The sequence below is a fragment of the Heptranchias perlo genome, chromosome 38 (assembly GCF_035084215.1).
Source record: "Heptranchias perlo isolate sHepPer1 chromosome 38, sHepPer1.hap1, whole genome shotgun sequence".
NCBI lineage: Eukaryota > Metazoa > Chordata > Chondrichthyes > Hexanchiformes > Hexanchidae > Heptranchias > Heptranchias perlo.
In genome coordinates this window covers 12,268,669-12,293,215 of record NC_090362.1, presented here as the reverse complement: position 1 = coordinate 12,293,215, position 24,547 = coordinate 12,268,669, and the positions used below count along the sequence as shown (strand labels likewise).

At 46.4% G+C, this 24,547-nt stretch overlaps 1 protein-coding gene across 1 annotated transcript in view; it reads right to left on the bottom strand.

Annotated features, from left to right (window-relative positions):
- The window catches only part of LOC137304584 (extracellular matrix protein A-like), a 35,437-nt gene extending 11,607 nt beyond the window's left edge, over positions 1-23,830 (bottom strand). Inside the window, exons 1-3 of the mRNA XM_067973229.1 lie at positions 23,639-23,830; positions 23,076-23,199; positions 6,079-8,724 (exon numbers count right to left, since the gene is read on the bottom strand). Of these exons, the coding sequence (XP_067829330.1) occupies positions 6,079-8,724; positions 23,076-23,199; positions 23,639-23,830 (2,962 nt within the window). The remainder of the gene's footprint in view (positions 1-6,078; positions 8,725-23,075; positions 23,200-23,638) is intronic.
- Positions 23,831-24,547: the final 717 nt, after the last annotated feature.

Below are 24,547 nucleotides of genomic sequence, written 5' to 3'. Positions count from 1 at the left end.
GCCAATATTTATCCCTCAACCAATATTACTAAAACAGTCATTTATCTCATTGCTGTTTGTGGGATCTTGCTGTGCGCAGATTGGCTGCCGCGTTTCCTACATTACAACAGCGATTGCACTTCAAAAGTACTTCAATGGCTGTAAAGCACTTTGAGATGTCCTGAGGCCATGAAAGGCACTGTATAAATGCAAGTTCTTTCTTTCTTTCTTTAGTTAGTGCTGCATCTGCAATCTTTCTTTTTTTTACTTCAATAACACTTCCTTGGTTGATCAAACAATACGTTGCCTGGGTGCAAACCTGTAGATCTCACGGACCTGGGCTCCACCTCACTCCCTCATAGACAGTAGCTGAGACAAGAAAAGCCACCCTCCGGGGGAGTCCGATAGCCAATCCCAGCTGAGACTGGGATTCAAACTCGGAGCTCCTAGTTGTGAACCCAATGCCGTTGCCATCAAAATGATCTTATTTCACTTTATTGTTTATCTCAATCTGAATTTGTGGTTCTCCCATTTAAGTCCCTTCATGCTGTGTCCCATTGCCGGGTCAGCGGGGCACACTGGACGCCTCTCTGAGTCCAAAGCCAACATTTCTCGGTCACTGGCCATTGAAAGGGGAACCAAGCACATGCTCTTCAATTTTCCATCATTCCCCGTGAGAAAAGAAAGAAAGACCTGCATTTACGTAGTGCCTTTCACTACCTCAGGCATCCCAGCACTTTACAGCCAATGAAATACTTTTTGAAGTGTAGTCACTGTTGTAATGTAGGAAACGTAGCAGCCAATTTGCGCACAGCAAGCTCCCACAAACAGCGATGTGATAATAACCAGATAATCTGTTTTAGTGATGTTGATTGAAGGATAAATATTGGCCAGGGCACCGGGGAGAATTGCCCCACTCTTCTTAGAAATAGTGCCATGGGATCTTTTACATCCACCTGAGAGGGCAGACGGTTTAACCTCTCTTCCGAAAGATGGCTCTTCCGACAGTGCAGCACTCCTTCAGTACTGCACTGAATTAAACACTTGGCCTCCCTTTCTTACCCGTCCTTGATCTCCATCTCATTCACCGGGAATCACAGGTTGCATCCATTTTCCCAGGTTAGGCCCTGACTGTGCTGGAGGCATGGATCACCCCGAATGTTCCAATTCCTGTTGTTTCACGAAGTTCAAGAGTTCAGGCAAAGATTTTAAGTATCGACCCAGTGATCTGTACAACAGAGAGATACGTCCTGTGGATGGGGTTGTGCAACGTCTGGAACAGTCTGGCACAGATGAGCTAGTTTCCAATAGCAACAGCACAATATGATATCGCTCAGCACTGGCATGAATATTGATCATCACTAAAAAAAGAACAAACATTTTAGAATATTAAAGAACAGAATGGACCAGATGGAGGCATTAATCCGGACGTAATAAAAACCAGAAATGGTGTGGGTCAGTCAGTATCTGAAAAGCAAAAAGACGCAGGGCACTAAATTGGCCCTTCTAGCACCTGTTGTTTCAATGCTACGCAGCCTCCTGAACATCCAAGATGGCATCCTGGATGCGCACACACGCTTCTAGCATGACGTGCGCCAGACGCCATCTTTGTAAAGGGTTTAGCGCATGCACAAATAATGAATGCCGGCATCATGTAAAGTTAGGAGAAAATGCATTCGATCAGTTTGCAACGCTGATTTAAAGTGATAGACACCATTTTGGAACTTAACGCTCCACTCAACCACTCCACTCGTCTTAACCATGACCATCTGGACATGTCCACCAGTGCTATTTAAAGGGACCATGCAGGATTTACAGGTTAATTGCTGGATTATTGCTTCTGGCTGTTGATGCATTTGTACCTGTTTTTGGAGGCTTCTTCTACTTGAATACTAGGACGAGGGGACATAGCCTAACAGTTAGAGCCGGGACGTGCAGGAGTGAAGTTAAGAAACGCTTCTACATGCAAAGGGTGGGAGAAGTTTGGAACGCTCTTCTGAAAATGGCAGTTGATGCTAGCTCATTTGTTAATGTTAAATCTGAGATTGATAGATTTCTGTGAACCAAGGGTATTAAGGGATATGGGGCTAAGGCGGGTATATGGAGTTAGGTCACAGGCCCACCATGATCTCATTGAATGGCGGAACAGGCTCGAGGGGCTAAATGCCACTGCCATTTGCTGCCTCCTGATATGTGGCACCTTCTCCTGCAAGAAAGCGGGATGTGTGTCTGGGTGATGTGCCTGTCATGGTTGAATAGCTGCCTGTGTATGACCTGTGAGTTGTGGCTGTGCGGCTTGCAACAGTGGTAATATGTAAGGGTGAGAGGAGGCATCTGATTGGCAGAGTTAAGTACTGATGGAAAGAGTTTATTGGTATGTGGGAGATGGGGGGTTTAGTGCGTGGAGCAGTTGGTAGGAGATGCCGCTTGACAGTTGACCTCACTCACCTTGACCACTCCTGTCAAAGCATCGAACTTCTTCCTGCACTGCATTCATGTTCATGATGCTATGCGCCTGGCATTGACTGCGTCCCCCGCTGCCTCCCACTACCTTTTGGGCATATGTCTGGAGGGCCTCTTGCCCCCCCTCCCCGGGTATAGGATGTCCCTCCTTCTGTCCACCTCTTGCACCAAGCCCTCTACTGCATCAGCAGAGAACCTGGTACAAACTCAGATCGGCAGATTGGTGAGGTCTGGCATGCAGATTGAAGGATGTGGGATTTAGTAGTGCGCAACCTATATTCAATGCTTTAACATAACTCATCAGTTTGTAAACATAGGGATGGGACCTACATCTGTGTTTTACGTGTGCGATGTCTGATCTCCGTTCAGACTCCGTGCAGACAGCAGACTGTTATTTTTAGCAAATAACAGGTACCGGCTACGTTTAAGAGATTTTGGCAGGCTGTCAGAGTGACAGACTGCCTTTAAGAGATTGGGGCTTCCCCTGCTGGTGAAAAGTGCGAATGTCCTTGAATCTTCATGCCAATGCTGATTTGGAACGCTGCGTTCAGGTAAGTACTGAGGCTGGACAAATGTCTCATCCTGCCTGTGAAGGAAGCATTGATTTTGGGCCCTATCCAATTTAACACCCACAGAATCATAGAATCATACAACACAGAAGGAGGCCACTCGGCCCATCATGCCTGTACCCGCTCTCTGAAAGAGCTACCCAATTAGTCCCACTCCCCCGCTCTTTCCCCATAGCCCTGCAAATTTCTCCTTTTCAAATATATATCCAATTCCCTTTTGAAAGTTATTATTGAATCTGCTTCCACCACCTTTTCAGGCAGCGCATTCCAGATTGTAACAACTCGATGAGTAAAAAAATTTTTCCTCATCTCCACCCTGGCTTTTTGGCAATTATCTTAAACATGTTAGCATTTCAGGTGGAGCTCCTCCATCTTAATTTGTAAGTATGCCTGTGATTTGAGGGTTGAGACTACTGTTGGTGCTAACAGCAGACGAAGACTTAATGCTTGCGTATGGCATTTAGGGATCTACAGTAGAAGAATATTGGATGCACTTGGTCCCAATGTGGTTATTTTTAGTTTTCCTCTCTCAAAAACTCATTTTCCTGGATTCCCAGTTGAATCAGGAATCAGTGCAGTTCCCTTTGTGAATGCCGCAAGTGAAGCAGCATCCATAGGACTGGGGTAACAGTACGTCCCATAAGTCAACAACTAGAAGTGCGAAAAGTAGCAGAGGTACCAGGCCTGACCCCTTGGATACTGGTGAGATATGTCCAATTACAACTCCTTCCATTGATCACTGCCTGTTCTATCCTGTTATCCAGCCCATTTATATCTAAGTTACAAAATAAAAGAGGTTACGCTTTAGCTATAAGTCCCTTGAGTAGCACCGTATCAAATTCCTTCTGAAAGTGTCTGCATCTAATATCCACCACGAAAGATTGTACGAGTAGGAGGAATTCTGCTTATACTTCCCCTGACTTGCATACTATCCACAAAGTCAATATATTTTACCCAAGAGCATCATGCTCTGAGAAACCTGGCTAACAACATCTAAAGAGAATGGAGTGCCACATTCACAGTGTAAGTCACAGTGCCCGTGAGGAGATCAGCGTTTATACCATTACCACGCAAGTACCGTGGCAAAATCGAGGCCGATCAATTAGCTGAATATGGTATTGTTTTATAAGCCTTTCAAGGACTGAGCTGGGAGACTTAATTAACAGCCAGTTAGTATTCATTAGTATTGTGAATGCCATTGTGATGTAACCACACCAATGGGAAAAGAGATGCAACAGCCACCTGGGGAAACAAATTGATGTTACACTAATGATAGATTGGCTCTTTTTACATCAGTAGATTGGAGCAACATTTTGAAAAGAGAAATTTCTTGTTGGTCAACAGTATTCGTGATACATTCTTAATGGTTACAAATAAATATAGTGACAGGGTGTGTGGCACTGCTGAGGTTTGAGTGTTAGAAAAATGATTCATTAACGTCTCAGAGTCACTCCATTGGTAATGACACTGTGGTGATAATCTGTAAAGGGCTGGAAGGTGCCAGGATCAGTGTGTGCTGAGTCAGCCAGAAGGATGGCGGGCACTCGGTGTCCCTGGGCTAGTAGTCTCAACCCTCAAATCACAGGCATACTTACAAATTAAGATGGAGGATCTCCACCTGGGTGCCTGTACCTGATTGTTACCCACTGACCCTCGCTGGAAAGCACGTGTGTGTGTCGATGTTGGCTGAGGGCAGGATAATGTTCAGGTGATGCTCTTCGTGGTAAATAGCCCTCTGACAGTCACAGTTCAGATTCACTTCTCAAGAGTAGACACTTGGTACCGGGGAGCGGTCGAAGGCTATGGAGCTGTAATAATCAGTGCCTTCAGAAGAGGGAGAGAAAAGAATTGGAGGGATGGGAGGAAATTCAAGTCATATTGTGCCTATTTCATTTCAAACTGAATCATCTGCTAAATTTTGTGGGAGGGGCTGTTTGTTGTTTTGAATCCATTTTAAAATGTATTTTCCCCCATCTTTACAGAAAAATCCTGTTTTATATTTTCAATAATACGAGACAGATTTGTAGAGAGAGCACACAGAATGGTGCAACTCTTTCAGTATCAGGGGTGTTCCAATATGATCTAGACCAGCATACAGTGACTGAATTCCATATTTATTCCATAAGATTTTGGGATTCTTACTGGAGATCGCATTTCATGATTCTGTTCAGCTTCCTATGAAAATCAAAACCCAGTAGCCATGAATATGACTTTAAATACTGAGCTACCACATTGCAAGAACGGAACACAGAATGTTCAAAACTATTAGCATAACTACGTCAAAACTGGACATCCTAAATGGAGACTGAGAACGAGATAGCAGACAAAGACAGCACGGAAAGGTGAACAGGGGAATTAAACAAGCGTGAAATGAGAAAGTGCTCACTGAGCCTCAACGCTAGGAGTGCAGGAAAGTTAGAAATCTGCTGTAGAAATCCAAAACATGGAAAACGGACCAGAGAAGTACAGGAAGGAATTACCGAGAAGCTGGGAGAACCATTGAGAGCAAAGGGGAAAAAAAACACAGTGAAAGTGGAGCAAATTCCCAAACAATCAAGTGAGTGGTGGTCAGGCAGCCTGCAGATGCAAGGAATGGGCAGGGGGGAGGGAGAAGGAGAAGGATAAACGGAGATAACTTGCATTTGATGGAGTAGGAACAGAGAAAGACAGGAACAGGAGGAGGCCATTCAGCCACTCGTATGTTCCGCCATTCAATTAGATCTGAATCTAAACTCCATTTACTTGCCTTGGTTCCATAACCCACGATGCCCTTACCTAACAAAAATCTATTAATCTCAGATTTGACATTTTCAATTGGCCCCCAGCCTCGACAGCTTTTTGGGGGAGAGAGTTCCAGATTTCCACCACGCTTTGTGTGAAGAACTAAATCATTACTGTCTGCCCTGTCCGCCTAATTCGCCACAGCAGTCCTCGTGCACTGTGGAGATGTGTGTCTCTCTATCACATGGGATACAAATCTGCGGGTTATCCTCACCCAGTTTAGCATGCAATCCAACGCAGTTTCCTGGGGTGTGGGAGTAATTACCCAGGGTGTGGGAGTAATTACCCAGGGTATTGGAGCAGTTTCCCAGGGTGTGGGAGCAGTTCCCTGGGGTGCGGGAGCAGTTCCCTGGGGTGTGGGAGCCGTTTCCCGGGGTGTGGGAGCAGTTTCCCGGGGTGCAGGAGCAGTTTCCTGGGGTGTGGGAGTAATTACCCAGGGTGTGGGAGTAATTACCCAGGGTGTGGGAGCAGTTTCCTGGGGTGCGGGAGCAGTTCCCTGGGGTGTGGGAGTAATTACCCAGGGTGTGGGAGCAGTTTCCCGGGGTGTGGGAGCCGTTTCCCGGGGTGTGGGAGCAGTTTCCTGTGGTGTGGGAGCAGTTTCCTGGGGTGTGGGAGCAGTTTCCTGGGGTGTGGGAGCAATTACCCAGGGTGCAGGAGCAGTTTCCTGGGGTGTGGGAGCAGTTTCCTGGGGTGCGGGAGCAGTTCCCTGGGGTGTGGGAGCAATTTCCCAGGGTATTGGAGCAGTTTCCCAGGGTGTGGGAGCAGTTTCCTGGGGTGCGGGAGCAGTTTCCTGGGGTGTGGGAGCAGTTTCCCGGGGTGTGGGAGTAATTACCCAGGGTATTGGAGCCGTTCCCTGGGGTGTGGGAGCAATTTCCCAGGGTATTGGAGCCGTTTCCCGGGGTGTGGGAGCAGTTTCCTGGGGTGCGGGAGCAATTACCCAGGGTGCAGGAGCAGTTTCCTGGGGTGTGGGAGCAGTTTCCTGGGGTGCGGGAGCAGTTCCCTGGGGTGTGGGAGCAGTTTCCCGGGGTGTGGGAGTAATTACCCAGGGTGCGGGAGCAGTTCCCTGGGGTGTGGGAGCAATTTCCCAGGGTATTGGAGCAGTTTCCCAGGGTGTGGGAGCAGTTTCCTGGGGTGCGGGAGCAGTTCCCTGGGGTGTGGGAGCAGTTTCCCGGGGTGTGGGAGTAATTACCCAGGGTGCGGGAGCTGTTTCCTGGGGTGTGGGAGCAATTTCCCAGGGTATTGGAGCAGTTTCCCAGGGTGTGGGAGCAGTTTCCTGGGGTGCGGGAGCAGTTCCCTGGGGTGTGGGAGCAGTTTCCCAGAGTGCGGGAGCAGTTTCCCGGGGTGTGGTAGCAGTTTCCCGGGGTGTGGTAGCAGTTTCCCGGGGTATTGGAGCAGTTTCCCGGGGTATTGGAGCAGTTTCCCGGGGTGTGGGAGCAGTTTCCTGTGGTGTTGGTGCAGTTTCCTGGAGTGCAGGAGCAGTTTCCTGGGGCATGAGAACAGTTTCCTGTGGTGTGGGAGCAGTTTCCTGGGGCATGAGAACAGTTTCCTGTGGTGTTGGTGCAGTTTCCTGGGGTGTGGGAGCAGTTTCCCGGGATTTGGGAGCAGTTTCCTGGGGTGTGGGAGCAATTTCCTGGGGTGTGGGAGCAGTTTCCTGGGTTGTGGGAGCAGTTTCCTGTGGTGTTGGTGCAGTTTCCTGGGGTGTGGGAGCAGTTTCCTGTGGTGTTGGTGCAGTTTCCTGGGTTGTGGGAGCAGTTTCCTGTGGTGTGGGAGCAGTTTCCTGGGGTGTTGGTGCAGTTTCCTGGGGTGTGGGAGCAGTTTCCTGGGGTGTGGGAGCAGTTTCCCGGGGTGTGGGAGTAATTACCCAGGGTGCAGGAGCAGTTTCCTGGGGTGTGGGAGCAGTTTCCCGGGGTGTGGTAGCAGTTTCCCGGGGTATTGGAGCAGTTTCCCGGGGTGTGGGAGCAGTTTTCTGGGGTGTGGGAGCAGTTTCCTGTGGTGTTGGTGCAGTTTCCTGGGGTGTGGGAGCAGTTTCCCGGGGTGTGGGAGCAATTTCCTGGGGTGTGGGAGCAATTTCTCAGAGTGCGGGAGCAGTTTCCCGGGGTGTGGGAGCAGTTTCCCGGGGTGTGGTAGCAGTTTCCCGGGGTATTGGAGCAGTTTCCCGGGGTGTGGGAGCAGTTTTCTGGGGTGTGGGAGCAGTTTCCTGTGGTGTTGGTGCAGTTTCCTGGAGTGCAGGAGCAGTTTCCTGGGGCATGAGAACAGTTTCCTGTGGTGTTGGTGCAGTTTCCTGGGGTGTGGGAGCAGTTTCCTGGGTTGTGGGAGCAGTTTCCTGTGGTGTTGGTGCAGTTTCCTGGGGTGTGGGAGCAGTTTCCTGGGGTGTGGGAGCAGTTTCCTGGGGTGTAGGAGCAGTTTCCTGGGGTGTGGGAGCAGTTTCCTGGGGTGTGGGAGCAGTTTCCTGTGGTGTGGGAGCAGTTTCCCGGGGTGTTGGAGCAGTTTCCTGTGGTGTGGGAGCAGTTTCCCGGGGTGTTGGAGCAGTTTCCTGTGGTGTGGGAGCAGTTTCCTGGGGTGTGGGAGCAGTTTCCCAGGGTGTTGGAGCAGTTTCCTGGGGTGTGGGAGCAGTTTCCTGGGGTGTGGGAGCAGTTTCCTGGGGTGTGGGAGCAGTTTCCTGGGGTGTGGGAGCAGTTTCCTGGGGTGTTGGAGCAGTTTCCCGGGGTGTTGGAGCAGTTTCCTGTGGTGTGGGAGCAGTTTCCTGGGGTGTGGGAGCAGTTTCCCGGGGTGTTGGAGCAGTTTCCTGGGGTGTGGGAGCAGTTTCCCGGGGTGTTGGAGCAGTTTCCTGGGGTGTGGGAGCAGTTTCCTGTGGTGTGGGAGCAGTTTCCCGGGGTGTTGGAGCAGTTTCCTGTGGTGTGGGAGCAGTTTCCCGGGGTGTTGGAGCAGTTTCCTGTGGTGTGGGAGCAGTTTCCCGGGGTGTGTAGATTTGTAGGGTGGTGCTATAAATCTTGTTAGGGGGTGGGGAGAAACGAGGATTGTTTCTGGTTCATTTTTTCAGTAAGCTGTTAGTGTTTGTCATGTGCAGTGGACAGTCAGATACCCCTTTGTGTTATCAGGTTCAGGTTGAGCGCGGAACTCAGCTGAGTATTTTAAGAGGCAGCGGCAAGTTAGAAAATAATCTATTGTATACAGCAGGGCTAGGAGCTTCATCTGCCAGACATGGACCTTAATCACTGTCAAAATTCTTTCAAATCAATCAGCTTATCCAAGATGTCTTTGTGATCTGAAGCACTTGAGGTAAATTCAGATCACTAAGAAGCAGCAATCTAAGTTCTGCCCTGGTGCATTGTACTTCAATGAATATAGAGAGTGGTAATTACTCCAACTGATAGACAGTAATGTATCATTCTAATTGATATTGGGAGTGTTAATTATTCCAACTGGTAAAAGGAAGTATTAATTACTCCAATTCATGGGAGTAGTGATTACTCCAATAGGGAGTGGTAATTACTCCAATTAATATATACAGTATTATATATTCAAATTGTAATATGGAGTGGTAATTACTCCAATTGTTAAAGGAGTCTCTCCCATTCCTGGACAGGGTATAAGAAAAAGATTATCATCTGATAGACAATGCTTTCCCCTCTAATCTCTGTCATAGCCATTCTTGCCCCTCTAATTTATATTAATGGTCAGTGCTTTTCTGAACTTTTCTCTCTTGCTCCTGCTGAGCTTCAAATATGCTAGACTAATTATCAATAGCATTTGCCAGACTGGATACCAGATTATTAAAAAATGTAAATAGAAAAACTTGCATGCGGACAGTGCCGTATCATGTCCCTGACAAACATCTCGGTGTTCCACATAGAATGAGTTACGTTGAAGTGGTCATTCAGGCAAATGCATTTTCCACACAGCAAGTTGCCACATACAGTGTGGATAGAGAGATTAAAGCTCAACTGAAACTCAAAAGGGAGACGTTTGATAAAACCAGAGCCAAAAGACATCTGATGGTGATGCTCCCTCTCTAAAAAGGGTTCTAGTGTTGGGTCTTCCACTCTAAAACACACCCTCATGGTAAGACTTTCTCCGTAGAAAGGATTCTATAGCAAGGCTGTCTCAATGAAAGGAGTCCTGCCACTGAGATTTCTCTGTTATCTAATTTATTTCACCCCTGACTTCGTTAAGTTAACCCCATAGTGCGACGAGGTTCTTTGGTCCACTGGTATCTTCCTCTTTTCGTTCAGCGCTGAAGGTCAGATTCTGCCTGATTCTCTGCTTTCTAAATTAATTCCTGTTGTTTCTCTGATAACAGATGGTAACTACCTTGTAACTTGCAACTCCCACAGAAAGGGTCAGTATCTTCCTACTATTTATATCATCTCCTATCTCCAATAGGAGGTAAGGAAAGTTTATGATTAATGCTCCCTCTGCTCCAGTGATTTACAGTTTCTTTAATGTATCTGTCTTATTTCACAGAGCCCCAACTCTACATGTTAAGCTTTCATCAGTCTCTGTGACTTTGGCCTCTGCCCCTGGTTTTGCTATGGAAACTAAATCCTCTATTGCATGAACTATTGCAATGGTGACACCATGCACCCCACTAGAGTAAAGTCTTTGGCCTAAGGAGGGAGCTTTGCTGCAGCAGGGGATGGATCAAAGACCTTTAAATCAGGGCGCCAAACTACTGAGAGCTTTCCATCAGCAAAACCCCTCATTACCAAGAGCATTCTATCATGTGGTGATTACCAGTGTGCTGATGTTTATTGAGCGGACCAAAAGGTGGTTTATATTCTTTGTTATTGATTTTGTAATGAGAAAAAGGGACAATTCACTGCGTTCAGGTACTGTATGGCTCAGTGCCAACACCTGGACAAGTATAGTATGCCTCAGGTAAAGGGGAATAATTCACTCCTGTCTAATACTATACATTTTGTGTGTGTCTCAGTATCAGCTCGTATACATGTACAGTACACACCTGAGAAAATGGGACAATTCAATCCTTGTGTGTGCCTCAGTGTTGGCTCCTGTACATGTACAGTGCACATTGGCTAAATGGAAACAATTAACTCCTATCTGGTATTATCTCGCTTGTGTGTCTCAGTGCTTTTTTTTTATTCGTTCATGGGATGTGGGCGTTGCTGGCGAGGCCAGCATTTATTGCCCATCCCTAATTGCCCTTGAGAAGGTGGTGGTGAGCCGCCTTCTTGAACTGCTGCAGTCCATGTGGTGAAGGTTCTTCCACAGTGCTATTAGGTAGGGAGTTCCAGGATTTTGACGCAGCGATGATGAAGGATCAGCAATATATTTCCAAGTCGGGATGGTGTGTGACTTGGAGGGGAACGTGCAGGTGGTGTTGTTCCCATGTACCTGCTGTTCTTGTCCTTCTAGGTGGTAGAGGTCGTGGGTTTGGGAGGTGCTGTCGAAGAAGCCTTGGCGAGTTTCTGCAGTGCATCCTGTGGATGGTACGCACTGCAGCCACAGTGTGCCGTTGGTGAAGGGAGTGAATGTTTAGGGTGGTGGATGGGGTGCCAATCAAGCGGGCTGCCTTGACCTGGATGGTGTCGACTTTCTTGAGTGTTGTTGGAGCTGCACTCATCCAGGCAAGTGGAGAATATTCCATCACACTCCTGACTTGTGCCTTGTAGATGGTGGAAAGTATTTGGGGAGTCAGGAGGTGAGTCACTCGCCGCAGAATACCCAGCCTCTGACCTGCTCTTGCACCACAGTATTTATGTGGCTGGTCCAGTTAAATTTCTGGTCAATGGTGACCCCCCCAGGATGTTGATGGTGGGGGATTCGGTGATGGTAATGCCGTTGAATGCAAGGGGAGGTGGTTAGACTCTCTCTTGTTGGAGATGGTCATTGCCTGGCACTTGTCTTGCGCAAATGTGACTTGCCACTTATCAGCCCAAGCCTGGATGTTGTCCAGGTCTTGCTGCATGCGGGCACGGACTTCATTATCTGAGGGGTTGCAAATGGAATTGAACACTGTGCAATCATCAGCGAACAATGTCCTGGGGCTGAGATGATTGGCCTCCAACAACCACTACCATCCTTTGTGCTAGGCATGACTCCAGCCACTGGAGAGTTTTCCCCCCTGATTCCCAATTACTTCAATTTTACTAGGGCTCCTTGGTGCCACACTCGGTCAAATGCTGCCTTGATGTCAAGGGCAGTCACTCTCACCTCACCTCTGGAATTCAGCTCTTTTGTCCATGTTTGGACCAAGGCTGTAATGAGGTCAGGAGCCGAGTGGTCCTGGCGGAACCCAAACTGAGCATCAGTGAGCAGGTTATTGGTGAGTAAGTGCCACTTGATAGCACTGTCGACGACACCTTCTATCACTTTGCTGATGATTGAGAGTAGACTGAAGGGGCGGTAATTGGCCGGATTGGATTTGTCCTGCTTTTTGTGAACAGGACATACCTGGGCAATTTTTCACATTGTCAGGTAGATGCCAGTGTTGCAGCTGTACTGGAACAGTTTGGCTAGTTCTGGAGCACAAGTCCTCAGCACTAGAGCCGGGATGTTGTCGGGGCCAATAGCCTTTGCTGTATCCAGTGCACTCAGCCGTTTCTTGATATCACGTGGAGTGAATCGAATTGGCTGAAGACTGGCTTCTGTGATGGGGGGGATATCAGAAGGTGGCCGAGATGGATCATCACTCGGCACTTCTGGCTGAAGATGGTTGCAAACGCTTCAGCCTTGTCTTTTGCACTCACGTGCTGGACTCCGCCATGATTGAGGATGGGGATGGGAGTGTTGACTCCTGTTACCTTGGAAAATCGATCCTATTTGGACAGGTGAATGGTGGGGCTACTACAGTTGGGCTCAGCCTCTGAGCTGGAGGAGGAGAAATTCAATCCAGTGACAATGAATGTTGATTATGATAAAAACACAGTTTTTTCTCCATTCCAGTATTTTCTGTTTTTTTATTTCAGATTTCCAGCATCTGCAGTATCTTGCTTTTGATTTAATGTTGACTGTGAAGCCTGCACTAACACAGACACACAGAATAAAACCTACATAACCCCTAGACCTCCCAATCCCATAACCTTTCCTAATTAAATTAAAGAGAGGTGACACGAGTTTGGAATTTGAAGTATGAATGACTAATATAAATGAGCCATGAGGCAAGTTCTAGTCAGCTGCTCCCTATGAACCAGTCTTTAGTATAGCCCCAGTTAACAGACTCTGGATGAACATGTTTGCTGAATATTATGAATTGAATGCTTCTGTTTTAGTCCCTTACATCATCCAGGTAAATGCACAATGGGGTAACAACCCCCCTAATAAGATAATAGTAAGTCTGACAGTTTATCTCACTCATTCTGTCTTCTGCTGTATGATAAGAAGCCAGGAATAGAGGTGGTGAGTAGAAGTGGGGCTGGAGAAATTGCTAATTATGGACTGAACATGCTGCCACAACAAAATCAGTTAAAACAGGAAAACAGGCACCTGACTGCACACTGCAGCTGTTAGTATTGATGGTCACAGATTGAATACATCGACTGTATTGGAGGAGCAAGCTGGTCCTGCTGGGTGAGAGTGTTGATGCACACAGAGAGCAGCAAAACGTGTAGTGCTACGTTAAGGGTATAACTTTCTGAGGACCCTGACGTTTGTCAATAGCCAAAAATAATTGTATATCAGGTCAAGGATGTCCCATTGCCAACACCCACACTCATTCCCATTGTACAGTAGGACAGCATTGAGTAAAGGACAGGTGGAACCAAACCAAAATATATCAAGATCATATCGCTCTGTAGCAGGGCGAACTATGTCTGTAAGAGAACAGAATGCAAGATGCAGCAGGAGCTTCTAACCTGAGCAATGCGGGGTGTGGGGTGGGGGCGGTGGTGGGGGGTTCCTCATCTGGGGTTGAGGAACTTTATTGGGTGTAAGTGCAGAGGGAGCTTTACTCTGTATCTAATCCCCCTGTCCCTGCCCTGGGAGTGTTGATGGGACAGTGTAGAGGGAGCTTTACTCTGTATCTAACCCATGGTGTACCTGCCCTGGGAGTGTTTGGTGGGAGAGTGTAGAGGGAGCTTTACTCTGTATCTGATCCATGACGGTGAGACTACTTCCTTTTGAGGATATGGAATTTGGAAATTATGCATTTTTATGTTGAATTCTGGAGAAGTCACATTAACCTAACCTCAAAGATTAAAAGAGAAACTACAGAACAGGTCAGTCAGCATCTAAAAGGGAACTGACAGGTTAGCATGTTGGATGGGATTCATTTCTGACAAAGGACCTCCATCCGAAAGGTTAATCCGTCTTTTCCTTTTCATTTGATGATTGACTTTCTTTGTGTTCCAAATCCTTGCCATCATTTTCAGTGGTCCCAGTCCACCCTGTCTTGGCAAACGTGCCCGACCTACCTCCCAGCTCAGAGCTTCCGCCCTTCCAGTTCTGGTTTACTGTATCCCCGCCTTGTCCTCCCCCATCATCAATGGCAGAAGTTTCAGCCAACATGCCCCACATTCCAGAATTCCCTCCCTAAATCCCTCCGCCTCGCCACCTTTTTCCACTTTCAAAAGCCTCCACAAAATACGTGATTGTGCTTACAGTCACATCCACTGATTCCCTCCCTCTTCCTGCTCATTCTCCCGACCTCTCCTATCTATAATAGTGCAAATATTCCACCATTTTTACCCAGCAAGTGTCAGCCTTGGCTCAGATGTTTGCGGGTCCAATCCCACTCTGGAGACTTGAGCACATAATCTATTCTGACACTTCAGTGTTGCATTGTCAGAGGTGCCAAGTTTTGGATAAGATCCTAAACCCATCTGCCCGCTCAGTGGATGTAAAAAGTCCTACGGCACTGTTCGAAAAAGAGCAGGGGAGTTCTTCCAGTGTCCTGGCCAACATTGATCCCTCAACCAAAACCACCAAAAACAGATTATCTGGTCATTTATCTCATTGCTGTTTGTGGGATCTTGCTGTGCATAAATTACAACTGTAACCACACTTTAAAAAAAAGTACTTCATTGGATGTAAAGTGCTTTGGGACATCTTGAGGTCATGAACAGTGCTAAATAAATTCAAGTTCTTTCTTTGTTTTATTTTCCTTTTTTTTGTCAGTCCCCTGCATAACCTTGAAAACTTAAGTGAGATCATTTAGACGTCTTGTCTCCAAGAAACCAAGCCCAATTTACTTAACCTTTCCTCATAACTTTAACTCCTGGTAGCAGGAATCCTGCAGTATGTATTGCACTGGGAGTATAACCTATACCTGAATATTTTATTGTCCACTCCTCAGTATTCTGTTTGAAGTACGGTTTCGTTACAATATATTTATTAATAATATATTTTTTTAAGCTTTGCTAGTCTTAAACTTGTCTCTGTGAGTACTAAATGCCAGAATGCAGTAAAGAAATCCCATACATGCCCATTATTCATGTTTCCGAATACAGTCCAGGTGGATTTTCTTAATCACCTGCTCTCCTCATTTCCTGGCATAGCATTGGAAGGATCTCTTGGTTGCCAATTTCCCTCAGTCTCTTTGTATGGTTTGGAAGGAGTCTTTAGATTGCCTGCAGTCCTTAGTTCTTGAAACAGGCCGTAGTCTTCATTGTTTTTGTCCGGTAACAGTTTCAGCTGCTGTCCTTTCCATCTTTGGTCAACCAGTTCTCCCAGTGGTCAAGTAAGAGCAGAGAGGTCTCCATCACTAGTGGCACACAGAAGGGACTGACTGGCTGAAATCCCCTTGCACGTGTTTCAACACTTCATGTAAACTATCCTTTGTCCAAACTGACTGTCCTCAATTCAAAAGGAACACACAATGGGGGCAAAATTCAATTTGGGCGGGGATGCAAAACGGGCAGAATCGCGCCTGCTGCCCCGTTATACGCCCCATCGAATACTCAGGCCCACTGATTTCAATAGTACTGAATATCGGACGGGAGCTATATCGGGCGGTGGGGGGGGGGGTATAACTGGCGCCAGATGCAAGACCCCCTGTTTTACGTCCCCAGCCCAAGTCGAATTTCACCCTCATTGTAGTCAACGAAGACACTGTTCAAACGTTTTAATCAAATTAATAATACGACAATATACATTGTGGTAAAATAATGCTAAATAAAGGATACACAAAGGAGAGCAAAAATGCTGGGCGTCATCACTCAAGTGCAGTAGCTGTGACAGCAGTGCTGCATCATGGGTTCTGTTTATAGAAACCATTCTTTATCCAGTTTCAAGAATGAAATGTTTTAAATATGTTCTTATAACATTTGCTGATTCAGGGACTTCCACTCATTAATTCTTGGTATTATTCCTTCTCTGTTCCTCCTCTCTCTCCACGGGACATCTTCACTGCAATTTATTAGCTTATCTGAAACTCAAAGCACTTGTTGCAAAGACCAGGATAGATGTAGCATGTGTAGTAATAGTGCTAATAAAATCACTTTATTTACAGTGACTGACATCTGCGCTGTTTAAATGTGACTGAGGAGTAGAATGATTTAGTACCAATGAACATTGATAGTCTTCAGTTGTGAAGAATTGTTTGAGTGATTGTACTGATGGGCACTCCACCCAAAATTAATTTTGGACTGATGGAAAAAAAAGTATTGAATGGTGCTGTAGTTCCTTTTGGCAGCTATAACGGTGAATGAATTCAGCAACAAAATTCAACAGCTGACCTTCAATAAAGTGAATAAACCCAGGAAACACTGCTTAAACCAGGGTTGAGAATTGAATAGGTCCATATGGGTAGGGATAGGTCATTTCAAATTTTGCACAATGAGAGTAAATAGGAAGGGGTCTGGTCTATTGCCTTTCTGTACAATAGGAATTGAATTGGAAATGGTTTGGCCCATTGCGATCTATACAGTGGGAGTGAATTGGAATGGATGTAGTCCACTGTTTTAAGTTTTTTGTGCTCCCTGCTGAGGAATGAAACACTTTCTCCTTTTTGCATTCAATGTTAGCACCGGCACCCCCATGCCAGATACAGCACGTGTCAGAGCTCTTTCTGCACTCCCCTGACAATGTACCTTAACCGTAACTGCAGAGGAGAACTGCCCAGTGCAGCAAATTAACATTTCCCTTTCTCACTATGTGCATTAGTGAGACTACAAACTTAGTTCAATTACTGCTGAACAGTAGGCAGTTTTGTGTTAGTGTCATCTGAGTTAAGTCTGATGGCCATACTCATTTTACCGAGCATTGTTTCAATTAACAGTGAGAGGATATTCCCAACCCATCGCTCTGTATTGATGAAATTCTTTGCTGCATATTTACATAAGCTAACTATCCACTGTTCTCCTGTGTCCGAAGGAGGAAGCATCCGAAAGCTTGTGATTTTAAATAAAGCTGTTGGACTATAACCTGGTGTTGTAAGACTCCTTACAACTGTTCCCCCATGTCACTGTTCCCCTGTGTCACTAGTACACCTTCAACATTTCAGGGCTTTAATGTAGAAATTCTATAACCTGAGACAGGATGGATCTCCATTTCTATTACAAAGGTGAAGTGATTTATAAATTGGAATCAACTATACACTGTGGGAGTGAATGAAGTGATATAATTTACACTGGAATGCTGTGGCTAAATAAATTTGGGAGACTTCTACTGCCTCCCAAAGATACACAAAGCCAACACACCCAGACGTCCTATCGTATCAGGCAATGGAACCCTGTGTGAGAACCTCTCTGGATACATCGAGGGCATCCTGAAACCCATCGTGCAGGGAACCCCAGCTTCTGTCGCGACACTACAGACTTTCTACAAAAACTCAGTACCCACGGACCTGTTGAACCAGGAACACTTCTCACCACGATGGACGTCTCGGCACTCTACACCAGTATCCCCCACGATGACAGCATCGCTGCGACAGCATCAATACTCAACACCAACAACAGCCAATCTCCAGACGCCATCCTACAACTCATCCGCTTCATCCTGGATCACAATGTCTTCACCTTCAATAACCAGTTCTTTACCCAAACACACGGAACAGCCATGGGGACCAAATTCGCACCCCAATACGCCAACATTTTCATGCACAAGTTCGAGCAGGACTTCTTCACTGCACAGGACCTCCAACCAACACTATACATCAGATACATCGACGACATTTTCTTTCTATGGACCCACGGCGAAGAATCACTAAAGAGACTACACGATAACATCAACAAGTTCCATCCCACCATCAAGCTCACCATGGACTACTCCTCAGAATCAGTTTCTTTCTTGGACACACGAATCTCCATCAAAGACGGGCACCTCAGCACCTCACTCTACCGCAAGCCCACGGACAACCTCACGATGCTCCACTTTTCCAGCTTCCACCCTAACCACGTCAAAGAGGCCATCCCCTATGGACAGGCCCTGCAAATACACAGGGTCTGCTCAGACGAGGAGGAACGCGATGGACACCTACAGACGCTGAAAGACGCCCTAGTAAGAACGGGATATGATGCTCGACTCATCGATCGACAGTTCCGACGGGCCACAGCGAAAAATCGCGTAGACCTCCTCAGAAGACTAACACGGGACGCAACCAACAGAGTACCCTTCGTCGTCCAGTACTTCCCCGGAGCGGAGAAACTACGCCATGTTCTCGGCAGCCTTCAACATGTCATCAATGATGACGAACACCTCGCTATGGCCATCCCCACACCTCCACTACTCGCCTTTAAACAGCCACCCAACCTCAAACAAACCATCGTTCGCAGCAAATTACCCAGCCTTCAGGAGAACAGCGTCCACGACACCACACAACCCTGCCACGGTAACCTCTGCAAGACATGCCAGATCATCGACACAGATACCACCATCACACGAGAGGACACCACCCACCAGGTGCACGGTTCATACTCCTGTGACTCGGCCAACGTTGTCTACCTCATACGTTGCAGGAAAGGATGCCCCAGAGCATGGTACATTGGCGAGACCATGCAGACGCTGCGACAACGGATGAACGGACACCGCGCAACACTCACCAAACAGGAGGGTTCTCTCCCAGTCGGGGAACAATTCAGCAGTCAAGGACATTCAGCCACCGATCTTCGGGTAAGCATACTCCAAGGCGGCCTTCGAGACACACGACAACGCAAAATCGTCGAGCAGAAATTGATAGCCAAGTTCCGCACCCATGAGGACGGCCTCAACCGGGATCTTGGGTTCATGTCACACTACACGTAACCCCACCAGCGAACAAATGTTATCTGTTTTTAATATAACGGGTCATTGACTGTCTTCCTTCTCTCTCTCTCTTTTTTTTTGGGGGGTTTGTATATTCGGTGGCCTTTTTAGGTGACACCTTTCTGTCTGCTCACTGTGATTGCCTTGGCAATGGGCAGTAATCACCAGGCATTGTTCTGTGATTTTAAAATGCGAAGGATTCGAAAATGTCATTTCCATACCGTTCACCTGACGAAGGAGGAAGCCTCCGAAAGCTTGTGGAATTAAAAATAAATTTGTTGGACTATAACTTGGTGTTGTAAAATTGTTTACAAGTGGCTAAATAAGGCATCTATTTATGTTGTGTTGTGAATCATTACTTTGTACACATAGCAAATTAAATGAGGGCAGCTTTGGTGTAGTCGAATGTTTTGCTGAAAGCATATGAAGCAATGCCATTTGGTTTACTTTATCATTATGGCAGAAATCTTGTGTTTACTTGACCCACCAAGGATTCTTGTTGAGCTCATGTCGGCAAACATTGAGAAGGTATCCATTGTTAATCTAATTCCCATTGCCTCATTGCACTCAGTATTTGAAAGTCTTCAGCAGCCAGGAATACAAGAATCTCGACTTGGAAATATATCGCCGTTCCTTCATCGTCGCTGGGTCAAAATCCTGGAACTCCCTTCCTAACAGCACCGTGGGAGAACCTTCACCACACGGACTGCAGCGGTTCAAAAAGGCGGCTCACCACCACCTTCTCGAGGGCAATTAGGGATGGGCAATAAATGCTGGCCTCGCCAGCGATGCCCACATCCCATGAACGAATAATTTAAAAAAAATCCGTGGCATACGTCTTTGGTCTATTGTTGCAATGTGTTACACAAAAATGTTCGGTTGATTTTTCAGAGCAGATAAAGCTGGCACCAACAGAAATACTCAAGATGACTATTACAGTTACGAACCCTGGCCCAACTCACCTTCTGAGGGAAACTTGGACTAAGATTGTAGCAAGGACAATTAGTTCATGCACGCTTGTGACAAAGCCAGCAGCAAAATTGCTTAAGTGACCACTTTCCTTGCATCCAGAGTATTCCTGGCCCTCTATTGTTGGCTGTCCTTTACCAGATTTGATTGGATGATGTGTGGTAGCAAGATGGAGAGTAGGTGTCACATTCGTAATCTGACAGCAGGCAGAATGTATTGCTGCATCAAGGTAATTTAACACCTCATTGAGGACACCTATTGTACCACCCAACAGTCTTAGCAGAACAAAGGGAGTCCCACACCAAACTAGCCAAATTAAGCAAGGATAAACCTTTATTGGGAAGGGGTAATCGTAAAGATTAAGAGTGAAGTGCATGTGGATACCTTTACAAACCTGTCTTGAGTTCATTTCCCAAGCTTGTAATTATAGAATAATAATAGAGTTTTTCTGTCCAATCTGGGATCTGGTCTCAGACATGTTTGATTGTAAACTTCGCAGTTGTTTATAGATCTGGATTGTCAATTTACATGACACTTCCATAGTATTTCTGGCCTCTGGAACAACCCATCATCTCTCATTGTTGCAATTTCTGACACACAAGCTATCTCTGAACAATTCTTAATCGAGTTGATAGGAAAGAAAGTTGCATCTATCGTTGTCAGGTCTGTGGCACAGTTGGCAGAGTTGCTTCAAATTCCAAAACTGGCCTGGCAGCCTCCCGAGGGAAAATTTGGCATCCAGAACTTTTGAAGGGCTATGAACAGAAGTATTTCTCAAAGAGAGGAAGGCCCTGTTGGCAGCAGCAGTCCATCATCTGCTGATTTATAGCTTGCATATCAATTAGGGATGGGGTGCAAGGTTACATGGATTAATATATTCTGATATGGTCAAATACTCCATGGGCACAGTAATTTTGGTTGGGGCAGTGGAGGGCGTCACCTTGGAGGGCAGCTGGTCAAAAGTTGAATTGTGAAGATGTGGAAATGCATTGAAATTCATTTGATTGTCTGAAAAGATCAGGAAGTTAAGTGAGTGGGCACATGACCTGTGGAAGCAGTGGACTTTTTTCATTTCATGTTTATGCTCTGATGGCATCCGTACCTCACTGAGAAACTGGTAGAGGTTAGTGGGCAGTACTCACACTGATGCAGACTTTACGTACCTAAGATCTCAGGATGGATGCCCAAAAGTGTCAAATATCCAATTCAATCAATCACACTTTCATTGAACTTCATGGATAAACGTAGATTCAAGTGGGGCTCCTGTTGGCTGAATATTTAGAAGAAAGTTGATGAGAGTAGGTTTAATGAAATGCACCCCATGAATCTATCTCAACAAAAAAATCCACCAACCAAATCTGTCTTATTCTCCAAGCTCTGTTCAAAACTGCCTCACTTTCGAATCCTTCCCATCAATCTTATCCTCCAGTCTATTCCAATCTGCCTTATACTCTAATCCCCTCCCATCCACCTGCTTTAGACTCAAGTTCACCTTCAAATCTGCCTCAATATCCAATTCATCATCCCTTCTACCTCAGCCTCACCTAAAGTTAAAAGTAAGAAGGGAGGATCATCATCATCAGTCAACTATCATTGCAGCTCCTGTGACTGTCCTCCACACACCTCTTTATTTATCATAAATGTTGGGAATTCTTCTACGGGAGTTTCTGAATCCCGTACGAGTTGAGCATTGTATTTAATTCTGGGCCGACCTCTTGTCTCCATATTTTAGTTCCCAGAATAATAATTCTGAAACTGGTTTCTCTTTTGCTCTGAAGGAATGGGCAGCAAGTTTCATCCTTCTATGCTTTATTACTGTTGTTATTCTAAGTCTCCATATAGTATCTCATTGGAGCTGTGGTCATTCCAACTGACAGGCTTTTCTCAACAGTCCTGTGTAGGAGCCATCTAGTTTCTTTTCTAATTTCTTAGAAAAGTACAAGAGGGGAGGAACAATAATTTGAATTTTAGAAAAGTAAAAATAAACTAAAATTTCAAGTTAAGATGAGTTTCTGTTTTCTGGTGTGAGACGTTTTGCTGCTGTAGGTGCTTTGGCCCGGAAGTGACAAAGGTCATTCCATGTGTGGATGGTTGGTGAAGTGTGTCAGACAGATCAAACCAATTAACTAGAGGAAGAAATGCTACAGTTGGAATTCAGGATGCATTGTCTGCAGTTCAGTGTTATCTTCAGAGTAGCAAAGATGGATTGGATAAAAAAAAATGTTGTTTACACAATGGAGATAAGAGGAGATAGGCTATCTGAGTGTCCCCGTCCCCCCCGCAAAGGGTATCTTATTGTATAAAAGAAAAGAAGAAAGAACTTGAATTTATATAGGACCTTTCACGACCTCAGGACGTCCCAAAGCGCTTTATAACCAATTAAGTACTTTTTGAAGTGTAGTCGCTGCTATAATGTGGGAAACGCGACAGCCAATTTGCACACAACAAGATCCCACAAACAGCAATAAGACAAATGACCAATCTGTTTCAGTGACAGTGGTTGAGGGATGAATATTGGCCAGGCACCAGGGAGAATATCCCTGCTCTTCTTCGAGTAGTGCCATGGGATCTTTTATGTCCACGCTTCAAATTTTAAAAAAATATTTCAAAATATACTTCATTTCATAAAATTCAAAGATACGCACACTTTAGTGTAAAAGGACACAATTTCAAGCAATGCAGTTCAAACCAATACAATGCAGGTCGTACACACTATGATCCCATTATTACAATTTAAAACACAGTACATATCTTCTAATACATTCTGTACAATACAAGGTGGAGTGGCCTTACACGGTGCCCTTTCCCCATAGGGCCTTTGTGAGGGCCGCACCTCGCTTCAATGCGTCCGGCAGCACGTACTCCTGGACCTTGGAGTGTGCCAGGTGGCAACAGTCGGTCGTGGACAGCTCCTTCAGGCGAACCAAAGGGCCTCCTTCACCGAGTTGATGGTCTTCCAGCAGTAGTTAATATCTGTCTCGGTGTGCGTCCTGGAGAACAACTGTAGAGCACAGCGTCCTGTATTACCAGGATAGATACCATCGCATCTCTCTCCACACCTTCTGCGCTAAGGGGCAGTCCATCAGGAGGTGGACAGCAGTCTCGTCCCCCGTTGCAGCCTCGAGGGCAGCTCGTGGTGGCGCTGAGATTCCGTGCGTGTTGGAAGGACCTCACTGGGAGGGCCCGTCTCTCCACCATCCTGGTGCCCGTTGGTCAGTTTCGGCGACAAGACGTTTTGCCAAATGGCGTCGACCATCTGGCCGGTGAACTGCCCGATCGGATCCACCCTCTCCTTTCCCTGCAGGCCTCCCAGAACTTTCGTGCTGACCACAGTCTGACAGCCTTGTGGTTGAAGGGGTTCCTCCTCAGGAACTTCTCCACCTGGGACAGGTGATGGGGTACGGTCCAGCTGGACGGGTCATCCTGCGTCTACCTCGCCGGCATGGCCAGACCCAGCCTTCTCAGTCCACCTTTTTTTAAATTTCAAAATATACTTTATTTCATAAAATTTAAAAATACGCACAATTCAAGTAAAAAGACACAAATTCCAGCTGGCAGTTCAAAGCAATACAGTGCAGATCATATCCACTATGATCTCATTATTACAATTTAAACACAGTTCATATCTTCTAATACATTCTGTACAATACAAGGTGGGATGGCCTTACACGGTGGCCTTTCCCCATAGGGCCTTTGTGTAGGCCGCACCTTGTTTCAGTGCGTCCCGCAGCACGTACTCCTGGACCTTGGAATATGCCAGTTGTCATGGACAGCTTCTTCAGTTGGAAGACCGGCAGGTCTCGGGCGGACCAAAGGGCCTCCTTCACCGAGCTGATGGTCTTCCAGCCGCGGTTGATATCTGTCTCGGTGTGCGTCCTGGGAAAAAGCCCGTAGAGCACAGCGTCCTGTGTTACCGCACTGTTGGGCATGAACCGGAATAGATACCTGTCTGGTTTTCTCGGTCCACCTGAGAGGGCAGATGGGGCCTCGATTTAGTGTCTCATCCAAAAGACGGCACCTCCAACGGTGCAGTGCTCCCTCAGTAGCCTACTGGAGTGTTAGCCTGGATTATGTGCTCAAGTCTCTGGAGTGGGATTTGAACCTACAACCTTCTTGACTCAGAAGTGAGTGTCATCCAACTGAGCCCGATATGATCTGCAGTTGAAAAGCAAAATCTTCTGCATAGAACTAGATTTCATTTGCATCAATCCGATTAGAGCATTTCTCTCTCCAATCAGTTATTTTCGAATACACTTTTCATCCCAAATCAATACCAGCTGCCAGTCATTCTGATGGACCCAGCAGTTATAGGGTCATAAATCTTCATGCCTGTTTATCAGATTATACACTTGGTAAATGCTCACCACTTCAGCAAAGTAATGAATTGTCAGATAAAGAGAGCACTCAGTAGAAAATTACATGGACACTGGATTCTATGGCTCGAGTCTACTATTCGCAAGGATTGTTGTCATTCCTGTATGGAAATAATACCTGCTGCTGAGATACACAGTGACCTTGAGCAGCTTGGCTGAATAAATTGGACCAAACTCGCAGCCCTGGTCATGAAGTGGCTGTAAACACTGTTGTCTGCAACCTTGCACCGTAGAAGATTGGCTGTCGCATGCTGTGACTGCTCCTCCTCTCTC